Consider the following 25082-nt stretch of genomic DNA (forward strand, 5'->3'; position numbering starts at 1 on the left):
GAGATCTCAGCTCCTGTCAGCAGGCAGGCCTTCTGTGGCCCAGCTTCTGCAGTTGACCTGGCTCCTGGTCTAGAGAAACTCCACTTACTTCTCTCCTCCTCCAGCCTGGAGGTAGTGTCTTCCTGTTGTTGCTAATCCTTTTTTTTTTGCATTACGTGGGCTTCTCACTGCTGTGGCCTCTCCCGTTGCGGAGCACAGGCTCTGGACATGCAGGCCCAGCAGCCATGGCTCACGGGCCTAGCCACTCCGCGGCATGTGGGATCTTCCCAGACCGGGGCACGAACCCGTGTCCCCTGCATCGGCAGGCGGACTCTCAACCACTGCGCCACCAGGGAAGCCCCTGTTGTTGCTAATCTTTAGGATGCCTCACCATCCCATTTGGCTGCTCTTTCAGTTCCTGTGAGACCAATTCTGGATGTTATACTTTCTGTTTAAATATTTAGAGTAGCTTGTTTTCCTGACCGGAGTCTGACTGATACATATGTCCCTAAGCCTTTAGTGGTTAAGTATGATAGTGAATAATAATCCTTTTGTCACCCTGGTTGGTTTCAGAGTAGTAGTACCTGCTTAGTAGAGAATCTGTTGATTCACTCAAGAAATGTAACTATGAAATGCAGCTACAGGGAACTCCCTGGTGGTCCAGTGGTTAGGACTCCACGCTTTCAGTGCCAAGGGCCTGGGTTCAATATCTGGTCAGGGAACTTCCCTGCAGTGGAAGCACAGTCTTAACCACTGGACTGCCAGGGAAGTCCCTGATTTAGCATTTTATTAATTCTTATTTTAAATACTTAAATACTGTCAACCTCAGTTTGCCTTTAGCCCTGCTCTTCCCCTTGCCCACAAGCTAATATACTTGAAAAACTTTAATTGTGGTAAAATATACATAAATGTTACCATTTTAACCATTTTGGGGGGCTTAGCCTCATTTTTTTTTTTCTTTTGCAGTACACGGGCCTCTCACTGTTGTGGCCTCTCCAGTTGTGGAGCATAGGCTCCGGACGTGCAGGCTCAGCGGCCATGGCTCACGGGCCCAGCCGCTCCGCAGCATGTGGGATCTTCCCGGACCGGGGCATGAACCCGTGTCCCCTGCATCGGCAGGCAGACTCTCAACCACTGCGCCACCAGGGAAGCCCACTTAGGATTCTTTATATGGCTTGCTGAGAAAGTTCACATATTTATGATTTTGCAAAATTTGCCCTTCATAAAATGCTCATGGCTATAGTGTAATGTCTTGAGTTCTACAGGGGCTGTCTGCAGACCTATGTGTCAGTTTTGTGGAGAGTCAACCTTTTTTCCCCCCAGCTTCCTTGAGCTGTAATTGACAAAACTGTAAGATATTTAAAGTGTACATGGTGATGATTTGATACACGTATACATTGTGAAAAGATGTCCCCCATCTAGTTAATTAACACATCCATCAACTCACATATGTATCTTTTTTTTTGTGAGAACATTTAAGTTCTATTCTCTTAGCAAATTTCAATTATAAAATACTATGTTATCAAGTATATTCACCATGTTAATACGTTTGATCCTTGAGTCAATCTAATCCATTGGTTTTCCCCCTTCTGTGACTGCTAAGATTATCTCAAGTTTGCTATCATGATTTTGTGACAGTAGTTAATGAATACTCTGTAAAATACTTTGTAAAACAAAATGTTGTCACATTTAAAGCTATAAACTCTAGATTTGAAAATAATAACGCACAAACCAAACACTCTTACATTGTTTTATAGTTTATTTTTAAAATGACAGGAACAAATGGTCTTCCCTTGTTGGGGAATGACATATCTACTTTCAGTCAATAGGGCCTTAAAAAGTAACAGCATTTTGTCCAAATTGATCTTATATAATTGCACAAAAGTCATACAAAGCATTAAGAAATGCTCACAAAGACTGCAGTTCTCTCAGCTTCTCATGAAGCACACCCCAAGAGGCCTTGGTTTCAGTGGGGATCCCTGATCTGAATAATACTGATGCTTACCCCAAGTTCCTCAGTGACACATAGGCAGAGGTGAAAGGAGCCAGGAAGACAAACGTGCTTTGTGACAGTGGAATTCTGCTCTACAATTAGGGTTTAATGATGTATTCACCATCTCATATTAGGATTATTAAACACTTCAGCTTGAAGTATATTTGTCCAGGCTTAAAACTTAACCCTATCAGCTTAAGTTTTGGGATACAGATCCCACTTCAGTAAACTAAAATTAAAAACAAAGAAACAAACAAAAAACCACACCGTAAAAACCTCTTCCAAGCAAGATCCTTTATGCTGCCACCATCCTGGGCCCTCACTTAGTTTCTAACATACAAACACAAATAAATTACATTATTATTGATCATATGCCAGTTGAGGGATGGTAGACAGAGTCTCACTCAAATCCCAGCTCTTGTTTTACTGACAGCAGTTACTGGAAACACTGTGTTACAAAGGACTCTAGGGTCACAGCTGGAACTGGTGGGACAGCCACTATGCTGTGCATGTGATGTGACATGGACACAGGACAGGGAGAGGCAGCTTTCCTGCATCATATCTGCAATCTTTCTATTATTAAGAAAGCTAAGGAGGATGTTGGTTATGTATGTTTTGAAAAACATAACAAAGCCCAAGTTTTCTATTTTAATGAGTTACAGTGTCTTTATCTGGGGATTTAACTTATTTTATGGATCTTAAACCCAATTGAGATATAATGTCTATAGTAGGAGTTTTCCTTTTCTCACCTTACAAAAATTAATAAAAAAGATAACAATATTTTGAAAGAAGACACACAAAGAGAACTTTAAGTCACCATAAGAAGTACCTTCCTAACTTGGGTATGACTATGGGAAGAGGAGAGTTATTATTCTATTTCTACTGCTGTGTTTCAAATAAAAAACACAGTCCCAGTTTAATTACAGAGAAAAATAACAATTCCTGAAATAAAACCATAAAAGTATGCAGCAGAGGCCATCTAGATATACTTCTTGCCTTTAGATTACTGTTAATATTTTAGCTGTATCTCTTCAATTCAGGGAGAAAAATTCCAGTGTAACATTTGAAGCATTTTTTAAAAATTAAGATTTTCATTAGGAGAGCTTGGTGTATATATGAAGTATTTATTATACTGAAACAAGGAGGGAAATGTGGGGCATGTCTGTGGTAAGGCTAAGAATTAATGAGATTCCGGCACTGTGCACAATTATCTGCTCAACCAATCCTGAATAGATCAGACAGTCCCTAAACCGCTGCTCTGAGATGTTCACCGTGCCACTTCTTGAAGGTTCTGATAATCTGATGCAAATGTTAGCTGCTGTGGTTAATCGGGGACTCAAGGGACAATATGCCTGGGTCAGGGACTATAAATCACCAGAAGAATTCCACAACGGCCGTTCTACCTGTGACTTGTAACACCTGTAGAACTTGCCAGGAATTCAGCTGGAAGAAGTCTGTTTCATGTCCAAGTAGGCTGCTATTCATAAAAGCCACCTAAGCTTTTAGCTAGAAAGTTGAAGACTACAGAAAATGATTTTTAGGAAGAAAAGGAAATTCCTTATTCCAGGATTGTAAGTGAACAAAGGAAACCCAATTCCAGAAAAAGGTTGTTGAGGCCATACAGGCCAAGGGAGTGAGAAGCCAGAGTTGTGGGTTTCTTTTCAGTCCCCTCTTAGAAAGTAACAAGCACAGGACTGAGAAGTTGGAGGGGGGTGAGGAGGGCAGGTGCAGGGATGATGACTCCAGCTGGGCAGCCATCCATTCCCACAGCTGCTGAGCACAGCCAAGCATTTGCGGGTGAGCACTGTCAGGACATAATTTGTATCACTTTGGTTGCTAACATTATCTTTGTCTCCTGATGAAGTCACTGCCTGTCTGCTTTGGGCTCCGTACCTTGGGTTTTTCTGACAAGACGGGCAAACCTCTAGCACTGCAAGGAGTGTTAATCTCCTAGCCTGTTCTTCCCTAATGCAAATATTTTCTTAAAATTTTTCGAATTTATGTCCTAACAATCAGCATGTTTTATACATCTTGGGCTCATATGCAGGTTTAAAGGAGGTGAACACACTAGTTATTAAAGCTTTCCCCTATGATAGAAGCTCCTAAATAACCTATCTGCAGCAGTCTAGCCCTGTTCACTTTGCAAACTGAGTATTATATAATTGCATCCAACACTGTGTTGAGGGAAACATGAGTCTTTACCATTGTCCTTCCAGTGCTAACGTCCAAGGAAGGAAAGGATCACAGGGTGTTTACAGGTACTGAGTGGGTTGCATATTTTGTTTTTATTGGCACTAGAGGAAATCACAGAATGATAACTGGGGTGTCTCTCTGAATACTGGGTGCCATTCCTCTGACTTTAATAGGGTAAGTAGAGGATCTGCCCTTGGCCAGGGAAGCAGCTTCAAGGGTGTGCTGAGGGTCAATGCATTAAGAATATATGAAGAAAGCATGGATGTCTGGGAAAGGAATCAACTTTAGATTGAGAACAGATGGATGGTGGTCTGGATCTACAGCAGACACATATATTTTCTTTCTCTTTCATTTCCTTCCTTATCAAGAATCTAAACACCTTCCAGGTCCCAGGTAACCAAATAGCAAGAAAGGCTCAAAAATATTTTGTTCAACAGCTAGTGTTGCTGGAATCTGGACTGTGGCTGAATGTTGTGACTGTAGGACACCAGTGCCCTGACGGCTCACATGGCTCTGGTAGATACATGGGCTCCTGGATAGGTAGGCAGGTGTTATGGAAGGTACGTACTGGCCACCCACAATCACTGATGGGTGGTTTTCAGTGTAGGCAAAGACCTTGGTGATTGGCTCAAAATATATAAGCATTACACAAAAATCTTATGATATTAGGTGGATCTCAGGAAAAGTGCAGAAGGGGAAGGACCTGGAGAGAATTTTTTCCATGTGCTAACTGGGATGTGTGGACATATGTAACCAAGATCTTTCTTTACATCTTAAAACTAAACTTGTCTGAGTCATTAATTCTATAGAATTAATGTTACTAAAGTTGCAGTAACATACAATCCAAAAACTCAATTTCCCAGATTTCTAGCTACATAAAACAAGAAAAGACCACATACACAATTACATACACTCATACAGCTGCTGCACTCCCCAGTGGAACACGTGTATAAATGTCCACACAGAGACCCCCAGAAAGCACACGTGCACAGAGGCCAACATCCACCCCTTCTGAACCTAAGATGCATGTGGGCCACAATGAGGGTCAAGAGGCCCTATTGCATATCTGTTTGATGTCATTCATCTCTTTGGGACAGTCTGCAGAAAGGATGAGAGGTGAGTCCTCAGTTACCACTACATCATCCTCAATTCGTACACCAAGACCACGGAATCTCTCAGGGGCATCTTTGTCATCCTCCGGAATATAAATACCTGAGAAGCAGAAAAAAGAAGCAGAACATTCTATTCATAAATGGCAGTAACTGGATGATTTGGGGCAAGTAAGTTAACCTCTATAAAGTTGGGATCCTAACACTACCTACCTAATAGAAATGTGGAGATTAAATGAGATAATATATATAAAAATGTCTGGTACATAAATGGTCAGTAAGTGTTGCCTATCATTACTAGAACTATTACTATAGTTATTTTGTATATTAGACTACAAGATCTATACAACTACAATAATGTTGATCATGATTCTGTCACGTTCTAATGGCTCAAACGGGCCACTAAAGTTACTTAATTTATGAGTATGTCAATATATGCTGGGACCCAGTAGATTATATAAATGCATTCTTTCTCTGTCTAACAGTCCCCTGGAAAAAGGGCACTTTGCTAAAATAAAGACTTAAGGCATTTAAAAATGTATTTAAAAAACACTTACTTAGAGATTATTAGCCTCAACAACCAGAAGCTGCAGAAATACTCAAATAAGTCATAAATGTAACTGACGTGTACATGATGTAAAGAGGGAAAAAGGAAGACCTTAATGAACGTTTGAAAAATTCTAAGAAACCAAGGTTCCTTTTCTAATCATGAAGTTAGACAGACACCAGGTCTTTTCATATTAAAGAAACTGTAAATTTCCTTCTCTGTACTCACAGATGCTGTTCTGTGATAAGAAGAAAAAGACCAGCAAAGGAAAATGTAGTCGAAGTCTAAGGAAGCGCCAACTAGATCGGACTTAACAGTACGTAAGGTCACAGACAGCAACATATGCCTGGACTTAAAGGGTGGCATAAAAGATGTGTCCCAACTATAACTTACATAATTTAGAGGTGAAAACGCTTGAAATCTAAGATTGAGATCTACTTTCATGACAGAAGCAGCATCGATGTTCAAAACTGACTGGTAATATCAATCTTCACACTCCACCGTGGCCACCACTTTTCTACTGAATCCTGCCCAACATCCAGCATCATTCAAGCTGGAGAACCATTAGACTGCCAGCTCTCTCTGAAGCTTAGAAGAAAGGATGTGGATACTAAAAAGTGGAATAATGCAGGCAGTTCAACGCAGAGGAACTGCAACTGAGAACATGGGGAGCCTGAGTGTCTCTGCAGAAAAGCGCCAGGGGCTTCACAAGTGTCAGCAGCCCACCAAGATGACGGGAAGGACTAGTACAAACTGGCCTTGGCAAAGGCAGGGTTAAAAAAAGATTTATTTCTTAATATCTACTGATCGAAAGTATTCCCCATCTGTTGTTTATTGGAGAAGTCAAATTAAACAAATTGTGTGATGTGAAATAAAAAAGCTCAAGAAAAGTCTAAAATAAAGTTCTCTTCTACACTGGAGAGATTCATTTTCCTGTCTCTTCTAATTTAATTACATTCGTTCAGGTAAAAATAAAGTGTTTACTTTTCTATCTAACACTAGAATTACATGTCCCAAGGGATCAGAGGCTGCTAGCACCTCCCCTTACCTGGCTCCACCGTGAGTACCATACCAGGCTGCAGAGGGAGGGAGCGGGGCATGTCTGGAGTGTCGTGGACATCCATCCCGAGGTAATGGCCAACATGATGCGGGCAGTATTTTCGAGCAGCCTGGAAAAGATACTACCTCAGTGTTATTAGAGCAATGACCGCTTAAGGGGAAAGTTGGGCATATATAACGCCGTGAGATACGTGTTAATACTGCCTCCTGCCCCCAGTTCTGCCACTTGTTTCACCTATCCTCGGGCTAATGCTTAAGAGACTTGAAAACTGCCACCTCTTGTACGCAATTCTGCCAACAGCATTCTAACTAATCCACATTTCTATTCTTACAATTTAAGATACTACACACATGCTAACTGGGGTAAGCCCAGTAATGACTATGGCAAATGAAAATCTCTTTTCTTGGGGGAGGGAAGATAATTATGTTAGAATAGTTCTCTTTTCAATGTTCGCATGTCCCTCTTAGGAAGGCTACTCTGGAGACCCTAAGTATCTCACAGCAACTTGTGGAGTAGGTATGAAACACCATGTAACACAGTAATTATTAGGCATTTACTAGCTTGGATATTTCTATCTGTTGATTAAAGATTTGTTGGCATGAACAGGAGGAATTTATAGCTTTTCTCCTATTGATAAAAGAAACCCTGGCAGCCTAAACTTGGAGCTAGGAGATGCCTTGCTGGTCTGTTTCGTTTGACCACCTGGCATGGTCACATGCCATTTAATTTAAAGCTGAGGCTTTAAATTTCTACTGAACACCATCACATTTTGGATGCAGATGAAATTCACTAAACATGGCAACTGAGGATATTGTTAAAAGTCTCAACAATGTTACTGAAGCAAGAAACACCCTCCCCTTTGACTCCTACCTTTTCAAAATCACTACAAAAGGATTAAGAGTTAACCTCTCCTCCGTTTTATGTCCTCTTCCACCCTGTCTGTACCAGACTTCATTTTGTTTTCTGAAGACTGAGCTAGTTACACAGTATGCAATGAACCAGATGTGCTGCCATCTCCTGGTGGAAATAAGTACTGCACCTTTTGCTTTAATCCATGTTCAAAAGAAGTCCCTCTTACTGGTGAAGAATCACAAACACCATTTCTAAATCTAATTAGCTTTACATAGGATAAAAACTAAGCAGCATGTCAGGTGTTCTTAAGAAATGGGGTCAAAGGAAGTGAAGTACCTTGAAGGCATTATTTTCCTTAGTGTTCTTCATGATTCCCAACTCTTTAAGCTTCTGTCCTATCAGTGTTAGCATCATGCTGTAGATGTTATCCAAGCTTGTTCCAGGGGAGCAGAGGGTCAGACAATATTTCTGGACTTCTAGAACAGCTTCATAGAGTTCTGCCTGAGGTGCCGTGAACCTGGGGACAGGAAAACCCAAGAACTCGAATTTGGAACTCTCTGATATTGTAGGAAGTCTGCTTCTAAGTTTGATTAGAAAAACTCCAAGGCAATGATGATGGGGCATTGTTGATATTTAGTCAGTACCAGTATATCATTAATGACAGGACCTCAATCATGCCTAGATGCTCAACAGGAAGAGCAATAACCCTTCAAGCTGGGGCAGCAACAACAATCTCTCCTTCAAATGGTCAGCTGACAGACACGGGGTGAGGCTAAAAGATGCACCCAGCCATGAATGCAGTCAGAGGACCAGATCAGGCTTACTCTTGATCCTCTCCATTTTTTTTTTTTACCATTAAAAAAACACAAACAAAAAGCAACCAAACAAAAAAAAACAGAGCCTAAGTATCCACTTATAGGCAAAGCAGATGTCATGGGATAAACTAATCAATACTTTGGCTATGGGACTTCCCTGGTGGCGCAGTGGTTAAGAATCCGCTTGCCAGGGTTTCCCTGGTGGCGCAGTGGTTGAGAGTCCGCCTGCCGATGCAGGAGACACAGGTTCATGCCCCGGTCTGGGAAGATCCCACATGCCGCGGAGCGGCTGGGCCCGTGAGCCATGGCCGCTGAGTCTGCGCGTCTGGAGCCTGTGCTCCGCAACGGGAGAGGCCACAACAGTGAGAGGCCCGCGTACCGCAAAAAAAAAAAAAAAAAAAAAGAATCCGCTTGCCAATGCAGGGGACACGGGTTTGAGCCTGGTCCGCGAAGAGCCCACATGCTGCAGAGCAATTAAACCCACGTGCCACAACTACTGAGCCTGTGCTCTAGAGCCCGCGAGCCACAACTACTGAGTCCGCCTGCTGCAACTACTGAAGCCCATGCACCTAGAGCCCGTGCTCCGCAACAAGAGAAGCCACCGCAAATGAGAAGCCCGAGCACTGCAACGAAAATTAGCTCCCGCTTGCCGCAACTAGAGAAAGCCCGCACACAGCAACCTGAAGACCCAACGCAGCCAAAAATAAAGTAAAATAAATTAATTTATAAAATAAGTAAATAAAATGTATTTGCTTTAAAAAAATACTTTGGCTACTAATAACTTACTAGTTTCCAGGTGTCCTTAGTATAATAATTTCTTCATCAGTAATGGGGAAAAATGAGGGAAAAAACCCAAGCTGGGGTGGTATATGATATGTGTTTTTAATACATTTAAAAAAAATTAACTTGTTTTTGGCTGCGTTGGGTCTTCGTTGCTGCATGCGGGCTTTCTCTAAGTTGTGGCAAATGGGGGCTACTCTTCGCTGTGGTGTGTGGGTTTCTCACTGCGGTGGCTTCACTTGCTGCGGAGCACGGGCTCTAGGCGCTTGGGCTCAGTAGTTGTGGCGCACGGGCTTAGTTGCTCCGCGGCATGTGGGATCTTCCCAGACCAGGGCTCAAACCCATGTCCTCTGCATTGGCAGGCAGATTCTTAACCACTGCGCCACCAGGGAAGTCCTTATACATTGCTGATGGAATTGTAAATTAGTACAGCCAGTTAAATCAAAGGCCTTAAAGGTGTTCATAAAATTTAAGTTTGTAATTCTGCTCTAAGAAGCCATCCTGACAAAATATTTGAAATTCAAAAAAAGCTGAATATACAAAAATGTTCAGTGATTTTAAAAATAAATATAATAGATACAATCTAAATGTCCCCTAATAAGAATGGTTAAAGTCAGCAAGGTAATGCTATAATGAAAACTGACACACCCATCTCCCAGGTTCAGCCATTATTAACACTGTTATGTTTGTCATTGATGAGTATAAACATGCTCCACCCCATCTCAGTATTACTAAACATTTTTTAACAATTCTTTTTCTAAAGTTAATTTTATATACTCTGAAATGTATAAATCTGAGCTCTACAATTCTGACAAATGGATGTGCTGATGGTGATGAAGCTGGGGACACTGAACCCCTAAATTCTGCTGAGTCATCTTTGTTAGGAGAAGCAGCCCTTCTACCCCTGTCTGAGGAGGTCAACCCTGTTTGGACTGAGAACCTACAGGTATCTCCCCAGAGGCAGCTGCCTTGGTAGTTGCTTCTAGACCCACAACTAGACGTTACTCCCAGCAGGTCCCAAAAAGTTAGGTACGAAGTGTGACCCATGACGAGATGCACTATAATCCAAAAAGAACTGCACGATTTTTCCTATTTATATAGACAAAAATCTGGGAATATGTATAGAAATGGCTGTTCATGTGTGGGCTAATGGTGGAAGGAACATGAAGTTGGCTCAGGCTGAATTTATTGATAGGGGTCCACTAAGGAGAGATTCTGGATTCAATGCTGAAGCTTGAGGGCTCAGAAAGGCTCTAACGGTTTATTTGGTTGGTTGGCTGAAACATGGATCAAAAGGTAGCCTGCACTAACTGAATTCAAATACCAGAACGACTTTGCTATGTTGGAGAAAGAATTCTGCCTCAAGACTGCAACATCAACTTTTGCTTGAGTTTCCAGCCTGCAGTTCTGCCCTCTAAAATTCAGAAATGCCAATCCCCATGATCACATGAGCCAGTTCTTTAAAATCAATCGATCATCAACCAACCTACCTACCTACATATGCATACATACATAATATATCCCACTGGCTGTTTCTCTGGAGAACTCTGATCCAGATCCATATCCCTATGACATAGAACATTGCCATCCCCCTCGTGGAAGTTCCTCATGTCTATTTCTAATCAATACCCCCACCTCGAGAGGGAAACACTGTTTTGATTATTTTCACCTTAGTTTTGCCTATTCTAGCATGTCATATAAATGGAATCAGACAATATGTACTCTTCTGTGTTGAACTTCCTTCATTAAGAATAATGTCCATGGTGTTACTTTGATCAGTAGTTTGTTCCCTGTTTATTGCTGAGTGGTATTCCATTGTATGAATAGTCCACAATTTGTGTATTCATTCTCTTGCTGATGGCCATTTAGGTCATTTCCAGTTTTTGGCTACTGCGAATAAAACTGTTATGAATATTCTTGTACAAGTCTTTTTGTTCCCGTTGCACTGCACCACTGCCAACACTTGGTATGGTTGGTCTCTTTAATTTCAACCATTCCAGTGGATGTGTAGAGGTTTAACATGCATTTTCCTCAATGACTAACAATGATGAATACACATATTTGTTCACATATTATCTCATTATCCTTTTTTTTTTTTTTTTTTTCCCCCAGTACGCAGGCCTCTCACTGCTGTGGCCTCTCCCATTGCGGAGCACAGGCTCCGGACGCACAGGCTCAGCGGCCATGGCTCATGGACCCAGCCGCTCCGCGGCATGTGGGATCTTCCCAGACTGGGGCACGAACCCGTTTCCCCTGCATCAGCAGGTGGACTCTCAACCACTGCGCCACCAGGGAAGCCCTCATTATCCTTTTGATATCTGTAGGATTTATAGTGATACCCTCTTTCCTGATCACACAACTCCCGCAGATTCATGGGAGTAATGTTCTTTAAGTTCCCACCTAACGATCTGTACCCTTTATAGCTGAAAGTTTCTTTTGCTGCAGATAAAATCTTTGGCTCACACTTTTGTTCTCTGAGCATCTTCAATACGTTATGCTATTTTCTTCTTTCATAAAGCTTGGCTTTTGAAAAGTCTGATAACAGTCTAGTTTCCTTTCCTTCATAAATAGTGTGCTCTTTTTTTCTAAGTCCCCAAAAGAATTTTTCTTTTCCTTGCAGGTTCAGAATTTTACTAGACTATGTCTTGGTATTGTTTTTTTCTGAGCTGATGTTCTCAGGTACGTAGTGTGCTCTTTCTAAGGTAGTTTCAATTTTTTTTTTCAGGAAAATTTTAAATTATAGTTTTTAGTATTTGTTCTGTTCCCTTGCTTTGTTTTTCTTCTTCAGGGCTTCCTTCATGTGTATGTTCTAACTCTTTGCCTATTTAAGAATTTTAAAAAATTTTTGGCTGTGTTGGGTCTTTGTTGCTGCACACGGGTTTTCTCTAGTTGCAGCAAGCGGGGGCTACTCATCGTTGCGACACGTGGGCTTCTCATTTGCGTTGGCTTCTCTTGTTGCAGAGCACGGTCTCTAGGTGTGTGGGCTGTAGTAGTTGTGGCACTCAGGCTCAGTAGTTGTGGCTCGTGGGCTTTAGAGACAAGGCTCAGTAGTTGTGACGCACGGGCTTGGTTGCTCTGCGGCATGTGGGATCTTCCCGGACCAGTGCTCGAACCCGTGTCCCCTGCATTGGCAGTCAGATTCTTAACCACTGCGCTACCAGGGAAGCCCCTGATTTTAAATTTATTTCGAATTCTTTTCTGAGTTTGTCACTTCATTACCAAGATTTTCTAATTCTGATATATGTTGTTTTTTCATGTTTTGAATGATTTGCTTTAAAAATTTTTAGCTTGTTTTAAAACAAAAGGGCATTATTTTGATCTATTTTGTAGTCATGTCTTTCTGGCATGCTTTCAATTCTGTAGGGATGTTATTCTGTTCCTTATTCTCCTTTTGCTTTTAATAACTTTTTATGAGATTTAACCTAGAAGCTTTTTTTTTTTTTGGCCATGTTGAGCAGCATGCAGGGTCTTAGTTCCCTGACAAGGGATCAAACCTGCGCCCCCTACAGTGGAAGCATGGAGTCTTAACCACTGGACCTCCAGGGAAGTTCCCTAGATGCTTTTTTAATTGCTTATTTTATATGAAATTAATTTCCTGTACTTTTAGAATAAGGCAGGATTTATAAAAGATTTAACTTCAGAGTGTAATCTTCTGTTGTTTTGGTGTAGTGGTAAAAAAACAAGGCAGCTTGTTTCAGATCTTTCCTTAGTTCCTCTCCCTCACTTTGGTTTTATTTATTTATTTATTTGGCTACACTATGGCCCTTGGGATCTTTTCCCCCGGACCAGGGACTGAACCCGGGCCATGGCAGTGAAAGTGCCAAGTCCTAACTACTGGACCGCCAGGGGACTCCCTTTCCCCCTTCTTTGATTTGGATCATCTCATTCCTTCCTCTCTTTAGTTCCTAACCTGCTCAACTTCTGTTCTACTTCCAGCAGTTTCCCTTAAGTGTGAGCCCCTGTCCTAGAAGGGAGTCCAGCACCTTCAGACTTTCTTGGGCCACTGGATTGGCAAATCCTTCCCGTTTTCAGCTTCTGTTCTGAAATTAGCTCATCATCCTGACTGCGAATAGCTGTTGGTAATTTTGGGGTTCTCCTGTTTTCAGATCTGTCAGTTAGCCTCCCCCACCATTGCTGCTTCCTTCTCCTTCCACACAGATACTGATACCACCCAGGTCTTATGGTTGTACATAGTGTGTTCATAACTGTTTGTATTTTGAGATTTTAGTGATAACCCATTACCTGGTGTTTGGGATACCAGTCACTACCTAGTTGTTCTATTCTTATTTGAAAATTTGGAAAGACTGAAAAACGATTATTTGCTGCCATCTCTCCAGAATCCCTGATTCTTTTTATAGTTTTTGGTTTCTTACTGAGATTCTCTATCTGTTCACACATTACACTTATATCTTCCTTTAACTCCTTGAGCACAGCTATTATTAGCTGCCTTAAAGTCCTCATCTGCTAATTGTAACATTAGGGTTATTTAGGATCTGTTTTTATTGACTATACTTTTCTTGATTATGGGTCACATTTTCCTGATTCTTATGTCTAGTGATTTTTTAAAATGAACAGTAGAAGTTATGAATGATACAATGTAGAGATTCTAAAATTCTGTTATGTTGTTCTGAAGAGTGATTTTGTTAACTTGGCTGGATTCAAACTGCAAGCTCTGCTCTTAGTGGGAAGCAACTAAAATCTCTGCTCAGTCCGTTCAAATTCTGGCTGCCAGTATTTTGCTGAGCCTCCTGGGATCTCACCCTAGAATATAATGTAGTGATCAGCCAAGGATTTTGGAATATTCTATATGCAAATTTTGGACCTCACCCTTTTTTGCAGTACCCTCTCTTTCAGGATTTCCCATCTTTCTGGTTCCTTGCTAGTACCTAATTCTGTCCTTTGACACCTCAGGCCAATTACGCTGTGGCTTCTTGCTGCCCAAGCTGTGTGGATGGGGGAGTGCCCTCAAGCAAAAAACTCTAACCACTTACATCTAACCCATTATAGCTCTTCTTTCAAGGACAGACTTATGCTGCTATTTCTGCAGGCTTTTAGGAAGCTCTCTAGTGCCTTCAAATACTTGTTTTTAATATTTCGTCCAGATTCTATCATCGTTATCGGAGGGTTAATCTGGCCAAACTATTCTACCATAACCTAAATATTATCTTTGTACTCAGAAAATAAAAACTTAAATTTGTTTTTAAAAAATGTGTGTGCAGGGCTTCCCTGGTGGCGCAGTGGTTGAGAGTCCGCCTGCCGATGCAGGGCACACGGGTTCGTGCCCCGGTCTGGAAAGGTCCCACATGCCGCGGAGCGGCTGGGCCCGTGAGCCATGGCTGCTGAGTCTGCGCGTCCGGAGCCTGCGCTCCGCAAGGGGAGAGGCCACAACAGTGAGAGGCCCGCGTAACGCAAAAAAAAAAAAAAAAGTGTGTGCGCACATGTTAACTAGGTGTTTTTAGGTGCCTGATCCTTGATATGATAAATAAAAAACAGTCTTAGAAAATAATCAGGAGCTTTGTAAAGGCAGTCAATGTGAGCTAGAGGGAACCTGTATATTTCTTTAGTTCTTTATTCCAAATATACCCATATTCTAACTCATACTCCTAAGAAGCAGTGGGATCTGTGGAAGCCCTACCTGCCATTGACAGGCCAGGTACGAGTGATGTCACTCACATAGCAAGAAGACTCACAACCTCCATCCAGCAGCACCATTTCCCCATCCTGGAACAAAAGTAAGACAGGTAAAAGTAGGTGACTTAATGACTGTCAGTTGTTTCTTCTTCTAATTTAAACTCTTCATGCCTTTCATTTTATAAAAAACAAAACAAAACAAAAACTTTACTTTAAAGGAGACTAATCTTCTCTGGTTCCTTCTCACAAGAAATAGCGTCTAAGTTTTTCATATGAATTCACACTGGCTCAAGAAAGATGGCACTGTAGAGTGGTTAAGTGCATTGGCTCTGGAACCAGAGTGCTTGGGTTTGAATTACTAGGTGTAAGCATTGGCATTTATGATTTATTAACATCATAAATATTACCATTATCAATATTAAAAAAACTATAGAGGTTGGTATCCAGTGCCTTTATTCAAATATAATTACCCGTAACCATTTAACTTTAGAATATCACTTCCCCTTCTGCTCTCCATCAAAATACATGTGGGGGGAAAACAAACAAACAAACAAACCCCAAACAAAAACCAAACCAAAAAACCAAAAAACTTTGGGTACATCTCTCTTTTACTACTTGTCATGTTATACTGAAATTTTCTATTTATGCCCTTGAAGACAGGCCGTATCTTACTCATATCTAAATAAGCACAGAACTTGGCACATAGTAGAATAATGGTCAAATAAGTACATATATAATAATGGCAAGAAGAATGAATGTGGTCTTTGTTTCTGGAAAAATGATAGAATAAATTTTAGGTAACTAGATCCTGGACAAAAATATATTTTATGAAATGTTGACATTACATCATATAAGAGACATCTTAAAGACTTTTTTTCTTGAATAAAAACAACCCAGAACTGAAGCTAGAGCTGGGTAGTGATAAGGTAAGTGTTACAGTATATAGGAAAGAAGGCGTTGCAAAGTGGGGAAGATGAAGTGGAGATCCCTGCATTAACCCAGGACACTCACAGGGGATAATAGGGCCCCAGGTCATTAGGACCCACTTCACTTCTGGCAAAAGCATATGCAAATAACATTTGGAGGAAATAGCGCCCAAATTTTGGATTGCATAATTTCCCAAAAATAACAACAAGCAAATATGAGCTCACAACCAAAGGCTGTCAAGCACACGAGGCAGTAGGTCACTGTGAGTGAGAGTCAGCAGGAACAACAAATACCAAATTTAGATCTCCCAGGATTCCACACAGTGGAGTTATCAGATACAGAATTGCTACTATGAAATGTTTAAAGGGATAAAAAATGGAATCACAAAGGATAACAAGCAATGAGACAATTGAGAATAACTATGGATTTGAAGGGAACCATATGGAAATAAAAACAACTGCTGAAATAAAATACTCAGTGTATGGCTGAAGTAGTAGCTTAGACAAATGAAGAGAAAATTTAGTTTCCTGGAAGACAGACCTACCAAAATTCCCTAGAGTATGACACAGACAAGGCAAATGTAAACATGAAAGAAACATTAGCTATTGAAAACACAAAAGAGGTTTAACGTACATCTAACTGAAGACCTTGAAGGAGTGAACAGAGAGAGTGTAGGAGAGATCATATCTGGAGAAATAATGTCTGAGAATTTCCTAGAACTGATGAAGATATGAATCTACAGACTCAGGAAGCAGAGGTATCATAATGAGGACATGTAAAAATAAATTTGTATTTAGAAATATAATAAAACTGAGAAATACCAAAGAAAAATATCTTAATGCAGCAAAAGCAAAAAGAAATTTCATTCATCAGGAATGATAATTATTATACCTTAAAATCAGCAACACTGAAAGTCAGAAGAAAGGAGTATAATCTATTAAAATTGATGACTGAAAATAACTGTCAATCTAGGATGGTTTTCCTCAGCATAGCCATCTTTCAAGAATGAGAATGAAATAAAGATGTTTTGGCTAACTAAACAAAAGTAGGAAAAGTTTATCAGCTACACACCTTCATCTAAAGGATGTTCTTCAGGTAGAAGGAAGGTGATCCCAGAAAGGCCATCTAAGATGCAAGAAGGAAAGATCAACATGCAGGTAAATCTAAACAAACTCTGTTAGAAGGCGGCTCTGCTTTGACCTATTCCTGACAGCTAGATGTAGCCATGGTGAGCTCAGAGGCAGAACCACAGGGCAGCCTGCTGTCTCTGACTAGATCTCTGCCAAATGCCTACCAGTCGGTCCATGACAGAGTCCTTCCAGATGCCCCAACAGTCCTCTGCATTTCTCATGGCTTCTTGATGACCCTGCCCGCTAAGTTGAAAAGTTTCAGATAACTGAAGCCAGACTATGACCTAGAAGTTTTTGACTATTTTCTCTTATTTCTTATTTAGGTCACTTCATCTAATAATGGCAATATGTCTCTCTCCCTGTAAGGCTAGATTTGTGCTTATTCTCTAGTTTTTCAAGGATGAATACTATATTGTTTAGGAATAGGTACACTGGTGATAAAACTATGAAGAAAAACAAAAAAAAATGGTTAAAACAAAAGTCAAGATGGTAGGAGACAGAAAAGGAGATGTGCTTGAGATTGCCCAAGGGACTCCTAAGGCATAAGCAATGATCTTCTTATCCTTGATGGTGAATACATGGTTGTTCATTTTACGATTATTATTTTAAACAGTACATTATATTTATTGTTTATAATATATGATAAATTTGTACTTAGAAATATAATAAAACTGAGAAATACCAAAGAAAAGGAAATCTTAATGCAGCAAAAGCAAAAAGAAACAGTGGAATATAATAAAAAAAACATGGAATATAATGAAAGTGAAATATTAATCCTTAAATAATTATAATTAGAACAGAAGAAAGGATGAAAATTAATGAGTTTAGGGAATCCCTGGTGGTCCAGTGGTTAGGACCCAGTGTTTCCACTGCAGGGGGCCCGGGTTTGATCCCTGGTCCGGGAACTAAGATCCTGTAAGCCATGTGGCATGGCCAGAAAAAAGAGTTTAGCATCTAATTTAAGAAGTTTAGGGCTTCCCTGGTGGCGCAGTGGTTGAGAGTCTGCCTGCCGATGCAGGGGACACGGGTTTGTGCCCTGGTCCAGGAAGACCCCCCATGCCGCGGAGTGGCTGGGCCTGTGAGCCATGGCCGCTGAGCCTGTGCGTCCAGAGCCTGTGCTCCGCAACGGGAGAGGCCACAACAGTGAGAGGCCCGCGTACCACAAAAAAAAAAAAAAAAAAAAAAAATCTTAAATAAAGAACAAGAGAATAAACACAAAGAGTAGAAGAGTGAAATTAACAAAGGCCAGGGCACAGTGTGATGAGATAATAAACGAAGACAAAATAGCATTAATGATGTGCAAAGTTTTTTTTTTTTAGTGTTTTTATTTATTTATTTTAAAATTTATTTATTTATTTATTTAATTTTTGGCTGTGTTGGGTCTTAGTTGCGGTACGCGGGATCTTCACTGGGGCATGCAGGAACGAAGTGGGTTTTAAAAGACTAATAAAAACCCACAATCCTCTGCTGAGATTTCTTTGCACAGATCTTAAGTATACAGAGTTAAGCCTGCTTTGTCAAATGTATACACCCATGTAACCACACCCTCATGGCCTTACCTAGTCAACACCCCATCAGAAGCAACCACTGATCTGATTTCTATCACCATAGATTAGTTTTGCTTATTTCAGAACTTCATATAAGTAGAATCATATAGTTTGTAATTTTCTTGTGTCTGGCTTATTTATTCAGTGTAATGCTTTTGGGATCATTCATGCTGTTGGCAGTGCTGTAGTTTGCTCCTTTTTATCTCAAGGATATACCACATGGTAATTTCCATATCTAATATCCTGGTTATGGACCCTTGAACTATTATGAGTACACCTGCTATCAACATTCTTGTACAAGGCATTTTTTGGACATATGTTTTCATTTTTCTTGGAAAAATACCTAAAAAGAAACTGCTGATTCACAGAGAATATGTATGTTTACTTTTAAAGAAACTGTCTATTAAGATTTATTAGAAAAGGGACTTGCCTGTGGTGCAGTGGTTAAGAATCTGCCTGCCAATGCAGGGGACACGGGTTCGAGCCCTGGTCCGGGAAGATCCCACATGCTGTGGAGCAGCTAAGCCTGTGAGCCACAACTACTGAGCCTGTGCTCTAGAGCCCACAAGCCACAACTACTGAGCCCTTGTGCTACAACCACTGAAGCCTGTGTGCCTAGAGCCTGTGCAACACAACAAGAGAAGCCACCGCAATGAGAAGCACATGTATCACAATGAAGAGTAACCCCTGCTCGCCACAACTAGAGAAAGCCCACACACAGCAGCAAGGACCCAATGCAGCCAAAAATAAATAAAAAAATAAACAAACAAACAAATAAAGATATCAAGAATGTAAAAAGGTACATAAAGGTACAAAACAAACAAAACAAAACAAAAGAAAAAAGAATGTAAAAGGGTACATTACTACAAACACAAAAGATTAAAATGTAAGATAATACTACAAGTAATTTTAAAAACTTAGAGAAAATGGTACAAAAATATAATCTACCAAACTGTCTCAGGAAGAATGGAAATATAAATTGATAAAAACACTTCGGGGGGCCTCCCTGGTGGCGCAGTGGTTAAGAGTCCGCCTGCCGATGCAGGGGATACGGGTTCGTGCCCCGGTCTGGGAGGATCCCATATGCCGCGGAGCGGCTGGGCCCGTGAGCCATGGCCGCTGGGCCTGCGCATCCGGAGCCTGTGCTCCGCAACGGGTGAGGCCACAACAGTGAGAGGCCTGCATACCGCAAAAAGAAAAAAAAAAAAAAAAAAACACTTCGGAAATGTCTGGCATTTTCTATGAAAGTTGCAAATATGCATATCCTATGACCCAGCAATTCCATTATTAGGTGTCTCTTAGGCAACCTTGATAACTTACATATCATGAATAATGTACAAGAATGTTCACAGAACATTGTTCATAATGGTAAAAACCTGGAAAATATATAAATATCCATCTATGGATATTTATCACATTAAGAAATACAAACTGAGAAAATTTTATAATATTTATTCATTTAAAAATAACAATAAACCCACTAATTACATGCTAAAATAACATTTTTAATGAAAATAACTATTTTTCTAAATAAAAATATTTAGTTAGAGAAGTGGCATTGTGGGGCTTCCCTGGTGGCGCAGTGGTTGAGAGTCCGCCTGCCGATGCAGGGGACACGGGTTCGTGCCCCGGTCCAGGAAGATCCCACATGCTGCACAGAGCGGCTGGGCCCGTGAGCCATGGCCGCTGAGCCTGCGCGTCCGGAGCCCGTGCTCCGCAACGGGAGAGGCCACAACAGTGAGAGGCCCGCGTACTGCAAAAAAACCAAACCAAAACAAAACAAAAAAAAACCCAAAAAAATAAAAGTGGCATTGTTTTACATTTGTGCAAATCTCTGTCTAGCATAGACAAATAGAAGACAGCTGGAGTCTCATATTTGCTTCTGCATTCAATTTGGTGAGCTATTGCATGTCATAAGGCCTCTGGGATACTTCACCGTACAGTTGAGGGAAAACAAGAGTGAAAAAGAGCACATAATATAATGTCTTAGCATTCTTATGAAAATATATTTAACTTCACAGACCATACTCTACCTGCTATTCTACACTTTAGCAATTACAATGAACAAACAACAGCGGCATACAACAATATACTGCTGTACAAAAGAAGACACAGACATAATATTTCAAATACATAAGGTTCAAACATGACCAAAACCAAACTATATAAACTACATTATTTATTAATTGTAAAATAAAAAGAAAAGCAAAGACATGATCACTATCAAAATTGGGAGAGTGTTACCCTATCAGGGAGAGGAGGAGTTATCACAGGGAGGGAAGGACCACATGGTGGAAAAGCTTCTTGGGGGTGGGGGGACACAGTAATGTCCTATTTCAGGGGTTAAGTGTTTCCTGTAAAGGGCTAGATAATATTTATTTTGTGGACCATACTGCCTCTGGTACAACTACTCAACTCTGCCATGGGGTGGGGGTGGGGTGGGGGAGTGGAAACCACTGTGTTCCAATAAAACTTTATTTAAAAAACAAAGTGGCAGGCTGGATTTCGTCCAGAGGGCTGTAGCTTGCCAACACGTTTTATTTCTTGACCTGGGTAACAGTCACATGGGTGTTAACTTTATAATTACCCATTAAACTATTCTTTTATGGTTTAAGTACTTTTCCAGTAGTTACATTTTACAATAAGAAATGTAAAATAAATAAATAAAAAGAAAAAGAAAGAAATAGCCTCAGTATATTAAAGAAATTGAATCATAGTTAAAAATCCCACAAAAGATATCTGGCCCAAATAATTCCACAGGAGAGTTCTACCCAATTTTCAAGAAACATTAATTCAAACCATTTTACAATATTAAAAAATAAACTATTCATTTTATGAGTTTAGTTCGACCCTGAAATGAAAACCATAAAGTCAGTATGAGAAAGATTATAAGACAATCTCATTCATGTACACAAATCAGAATATCCTAAACAATACATTAGCAAGTTGAAAGCAGTAATGCCAAAGATAAGATGCTTAACTTCACTGGTAACTGAGGTAATGGAAATGAAGACCACAATGAGATACTGTTTTGTTCCAACTAAAATGGCAAAAATTAAGAAGTCTGATAATATCAGGGGATGGAAAGGATGTGGTCAACAAAATTATACACTGCTGGTAGGAGTGTAAACAGATACAAATACCTGAGAAAAAAATTGTATTATCTTATCATACTTGAGGTTAAAAGAAAAGTTTGAGTCCCCAAAACAACATATAGCAATATATGATTTTTATATATTTCATAAACAAGCAGAACTAATTAATATTGTTTGGGGAATCATGTTTATGTGATAAAACTATGGAAAAAATCAAGAGAATGACAAACAAAAATTTAGGATACTGGTTAGTGACCTTTGGGAGGGAGGCAGTAGGGTGCCAGAGCATACGGGTACCCATGCAGATGTAACATATTGGTAATGTTCTGCCTCTTGAGTTGAGTCATTGGTTCATGGGTATTCATTAAAAAAAATTATATTGTATAATTTATGTTTGCTATATTTATTTTTTGAATTTACTGTAAATTAAAGTAGATAATTAAAAATAGACTTAATAAAGGAATATAAGATTCTTCACTTGTATAGTCACTTGGGGAGAAAACCATAAAAAATAAGTTCCCTCACAGCTAACAAGATAGTCGTAAAACCTGTCTGCTCCCAAAATATGCTTGGCCCACTGTTGCCACAAGTCCTTAGCAAAGGAGTTTTATCAAATGAAATGAGCAGAGGCTTTAGACAAGAATAGTTGGCTCTGCACTAATGAGTTACCTAATTTTTTAGTTTATTTTCCTCATCTATTAAACAGGCATGTTAATAATTGTTCCTATCTCACAGTGCTAATGTGCAGATCAAATGAGATCATGTCTGTAAGGGATTTATAAATAGCAGTTAGTTTGTGAAAGCTGAAGGTTAGGGGACCATGAGGTTAGAGTTTACTAAGGCATCTGGACCCAGAGGACGCAGCACTGAAGGGGATCTGTGTACCTTGATGCGTTGATTGTTCTTCACATAGTGCAGAGTGTTTGACCGATTACCTCCAGCCACCACAGGTGGGTAGGCTAAGATGTCTGCACCACGGGCCCGGCATTCAAATTCAAACTGAAAAACAACAGCAAAGTACGACTGAAAGTCTGACTGAGATTTCCTCAGGGCAGCCCCAGCACAGGCTCTCTTCAACAGCCCATACCTCCATTCAAGTACTTATCTTAAGTTAACAATGGAAAACTATTCGTCACATCTTTTTAACCAAACTATTATGCTGTAACTTCAGGCCATTTCTTTTATGCTCACCCCAATACTGTTATTCAACTCTATTATTCAATCTGTTCTTTTCTCCTGAGTGCTCTAAATTCCCTGTGATTTTCAAACTGTTAAGTCCAGAAGAGAACATAGAAAACCTATGATTGGGCTGAGTACAGAGAAACGGTCAGATACTTTACATGTTACAATTTGTTTTTTCTTATTTAGATCAACACTGAAATATGGCTTGCATTTTTAACAACAGCTCTAAGTTACCAATTTCAACCTTTCAAATAGCTACCGACCTACATGCTCTGGAAGTGTGAAAAAGGATGCTAGGCAAATGGTAAATTCTACTAATTTCATTATATCCTAGGATGGAGCTGGAGACTGGTTCATATTTGCTACTATCTGCAACACCACCTCAGATTCTTTGCCTTTACATTTACTTAAACAGTATTATTCTTCTTAACTCACACTTGCAAAAGTCTTTCCTTCTTTACCTGTTCTACTTCGCAATTTTCTCCATCTAATTGTAGCTCTACATATTTTAGACTCATCTAATAAATTACCACTGACATTTAAGAACCAAATCCTCTCCATTGATATCTTGCTCACTTCCATGAAAGCCAACTGGATGCCATATGCAAATCAATGAAATTACATTTGCGTCCAACAAAACTTTTCCAGCCATTTAATGCTCACCTTAGCATAAAGAAAGCCTTCCTCTACAGGGGCTTTACTGGCAAACATGGTCTCTATGAAAGCCTGCAAAAAGAATGAAGAATGAAAAGAACACAGTCTCATTTTAACTACGCTGCTTATTCAAATGTTCAAAATACTGGAGGTCAAATGAAAAGCACACTTCTCCCCAACTTTGTCAACCTGAAGTTATGGCTTTGTGGGCATCATAATACAGATTTCCAAAGGGGAAAATATTGCTTTCAGTAATAGCTGACTGATGACAGACTTAGTGGAAGGGCACCCAACCTACCCACTTAGAATATACATTGTATATTAGAATAAGCTACATGGAAACACATTTGAAATTTACATTACAAAATGCTTCTACAGCCCTGGAATGTATGAAATTGTGGATTGACTGGTCCAGTCTACAGCAGGGTTCCCCAACCCTGGCACTATCAACATTTTGGGCTAGATTATTCTTTGTTTGAGGGCTGTCCTGTTCAATGTAGGATGACAGTAGCATTTCCCAACTGTGATAATCAGATGTTGCCAAATGTCCCCTGGGGGACACAGAACTGCCCTCAGTTGAGAACCACCAGCCTATACTACTAATGTAAGTACTGTAATTCTCTGATAGCCACATTATATGTGTCATGTTTTCTACCTTTATAAACATACATGTTTATAATTCACCACTGTACCTTGTTCCAAAAAGGATTCTGATTGCTTACATGGATACATAAAATACAAGATAGCATGAATTCATGGTAGAGTTAAAAAAAAGGCAGGCTTGAGAGGAATTGAGCTAAACAAAACCAAATCAAAAAGAGGCATACCATAATGACCTTCACAACTACTATGGCTAATATGGACAGGACACAAATTAATCTGAGTTTTCTAGCAGTCAATGTGAAAAGGGAAACTCTGTTGGCTATATAATTTCCAATGTCTGTGGGATAAAAACAAACCAGTTGCACAGGAATATGACATGATACTATAACTAGAAAGGAATTTCTCTCAAGTTGTTAAATGAAGTAATGACTTGAGGAAGAAATGTTTTTAATAACACTTCTTAATACAACTGCATGGCCTGCTGCCTTTTCTCATTCTGATCTTTCTTCAGATGTCTCATCCTCAGAGGCCTTTCCTGACCACCCTATCTAAATTAGCATTTTCCATCACACTTTATCCCCCTCCATTGCTTCATTTTTCCTCACAGTATTTAATTCTAGCTGACTATATATCATATATTTGTTTACTGTCTCTCCTCAGTAATGTATGTAGACTGAGGATAGGGACACAGGGACCGTCTGTTTTGCTCACCACTGTATCCTTAGAACCTAAAGCAGTGCCTGCCACCACAGGAGGTACTTAAAATAAATACCTGCTGAATGAATTAGCAATTAAAATTAGTTAGGGACTAATTAGGTGGTCCAGTGGCTAGGACTCCGAGTTTCCACTGCAGGGGGCACAGGTTCAATCCCTGGTTGGAGACAGGGGAACTAAGATCCCATCCCGCAAGCCATGAGGCACGGCCAAAAGGAAAGAAAATAAAAAAACACGACAGAAAAAAGGAAAAGTGTGGTAGCTCTACTGA

General features: G+C 40.1%; 1 protein-coding gene across 2 annotated transcripts in view; it reads right to left on the bottom strand.

Annotated features, from left to right (window-relative positions):
- Positions 1–1733: 1733 nt before the first annotated feature.
- Positions 1734–25082, bottom strand: part of XPNPEP3 (X-prolyl aminopeptidase 3) — a 61939-nt gene continuing 38590 nt past the window's right edge. Inside the window, exons 5-10 of one of the 2 annotated variants that reach the window (XM_060113486.1) lie at positions 23504–23566; positions 22544–22657; positions 14964–15049; positions 8070–8250; positions 6870–6990; positions 1734–5377 (exon numbers count right to left, since the gene is read on the bottom strand). In XM_060113486.1, the coding sequence (XP_059969469.1) occupies positions 5211–5377; positions 6870–6990; positions 8070–8250; positions 14964–15049; positions 22544–22657; positions 23504–23566 (732 nt within the window). In that variant the 3' untranslated portion in view covers positions 1734–5210. Of the gene's footprint in view, positions 5378–6869; positions 7003–8069; positions 8251–14963; positions 15050–22543; positions 22658–23503; positions 23567–25082 lie in introns of both variants that reach the window. The other variant, XM_060113485.1, reaches the window with a different exon arrangement.

The sequence above is a fragment of the Mesoplodon densirostris genome, chromosome 11 (assembly GCF_025265405.1).
Source record: "Mesoplodon densirostris isolate mMesDen1 chromosome 11, mMesDen1 primary haplotype, whole genome shotgun sequence".
In the NCBI taxonomy this organism is placed as follows: Eukaryota; Metazoa; Chordata; class Mammalia; order Artiodactyla; family Ziphiidae; genus Mesoplodon; species Mesoplodon densirostris.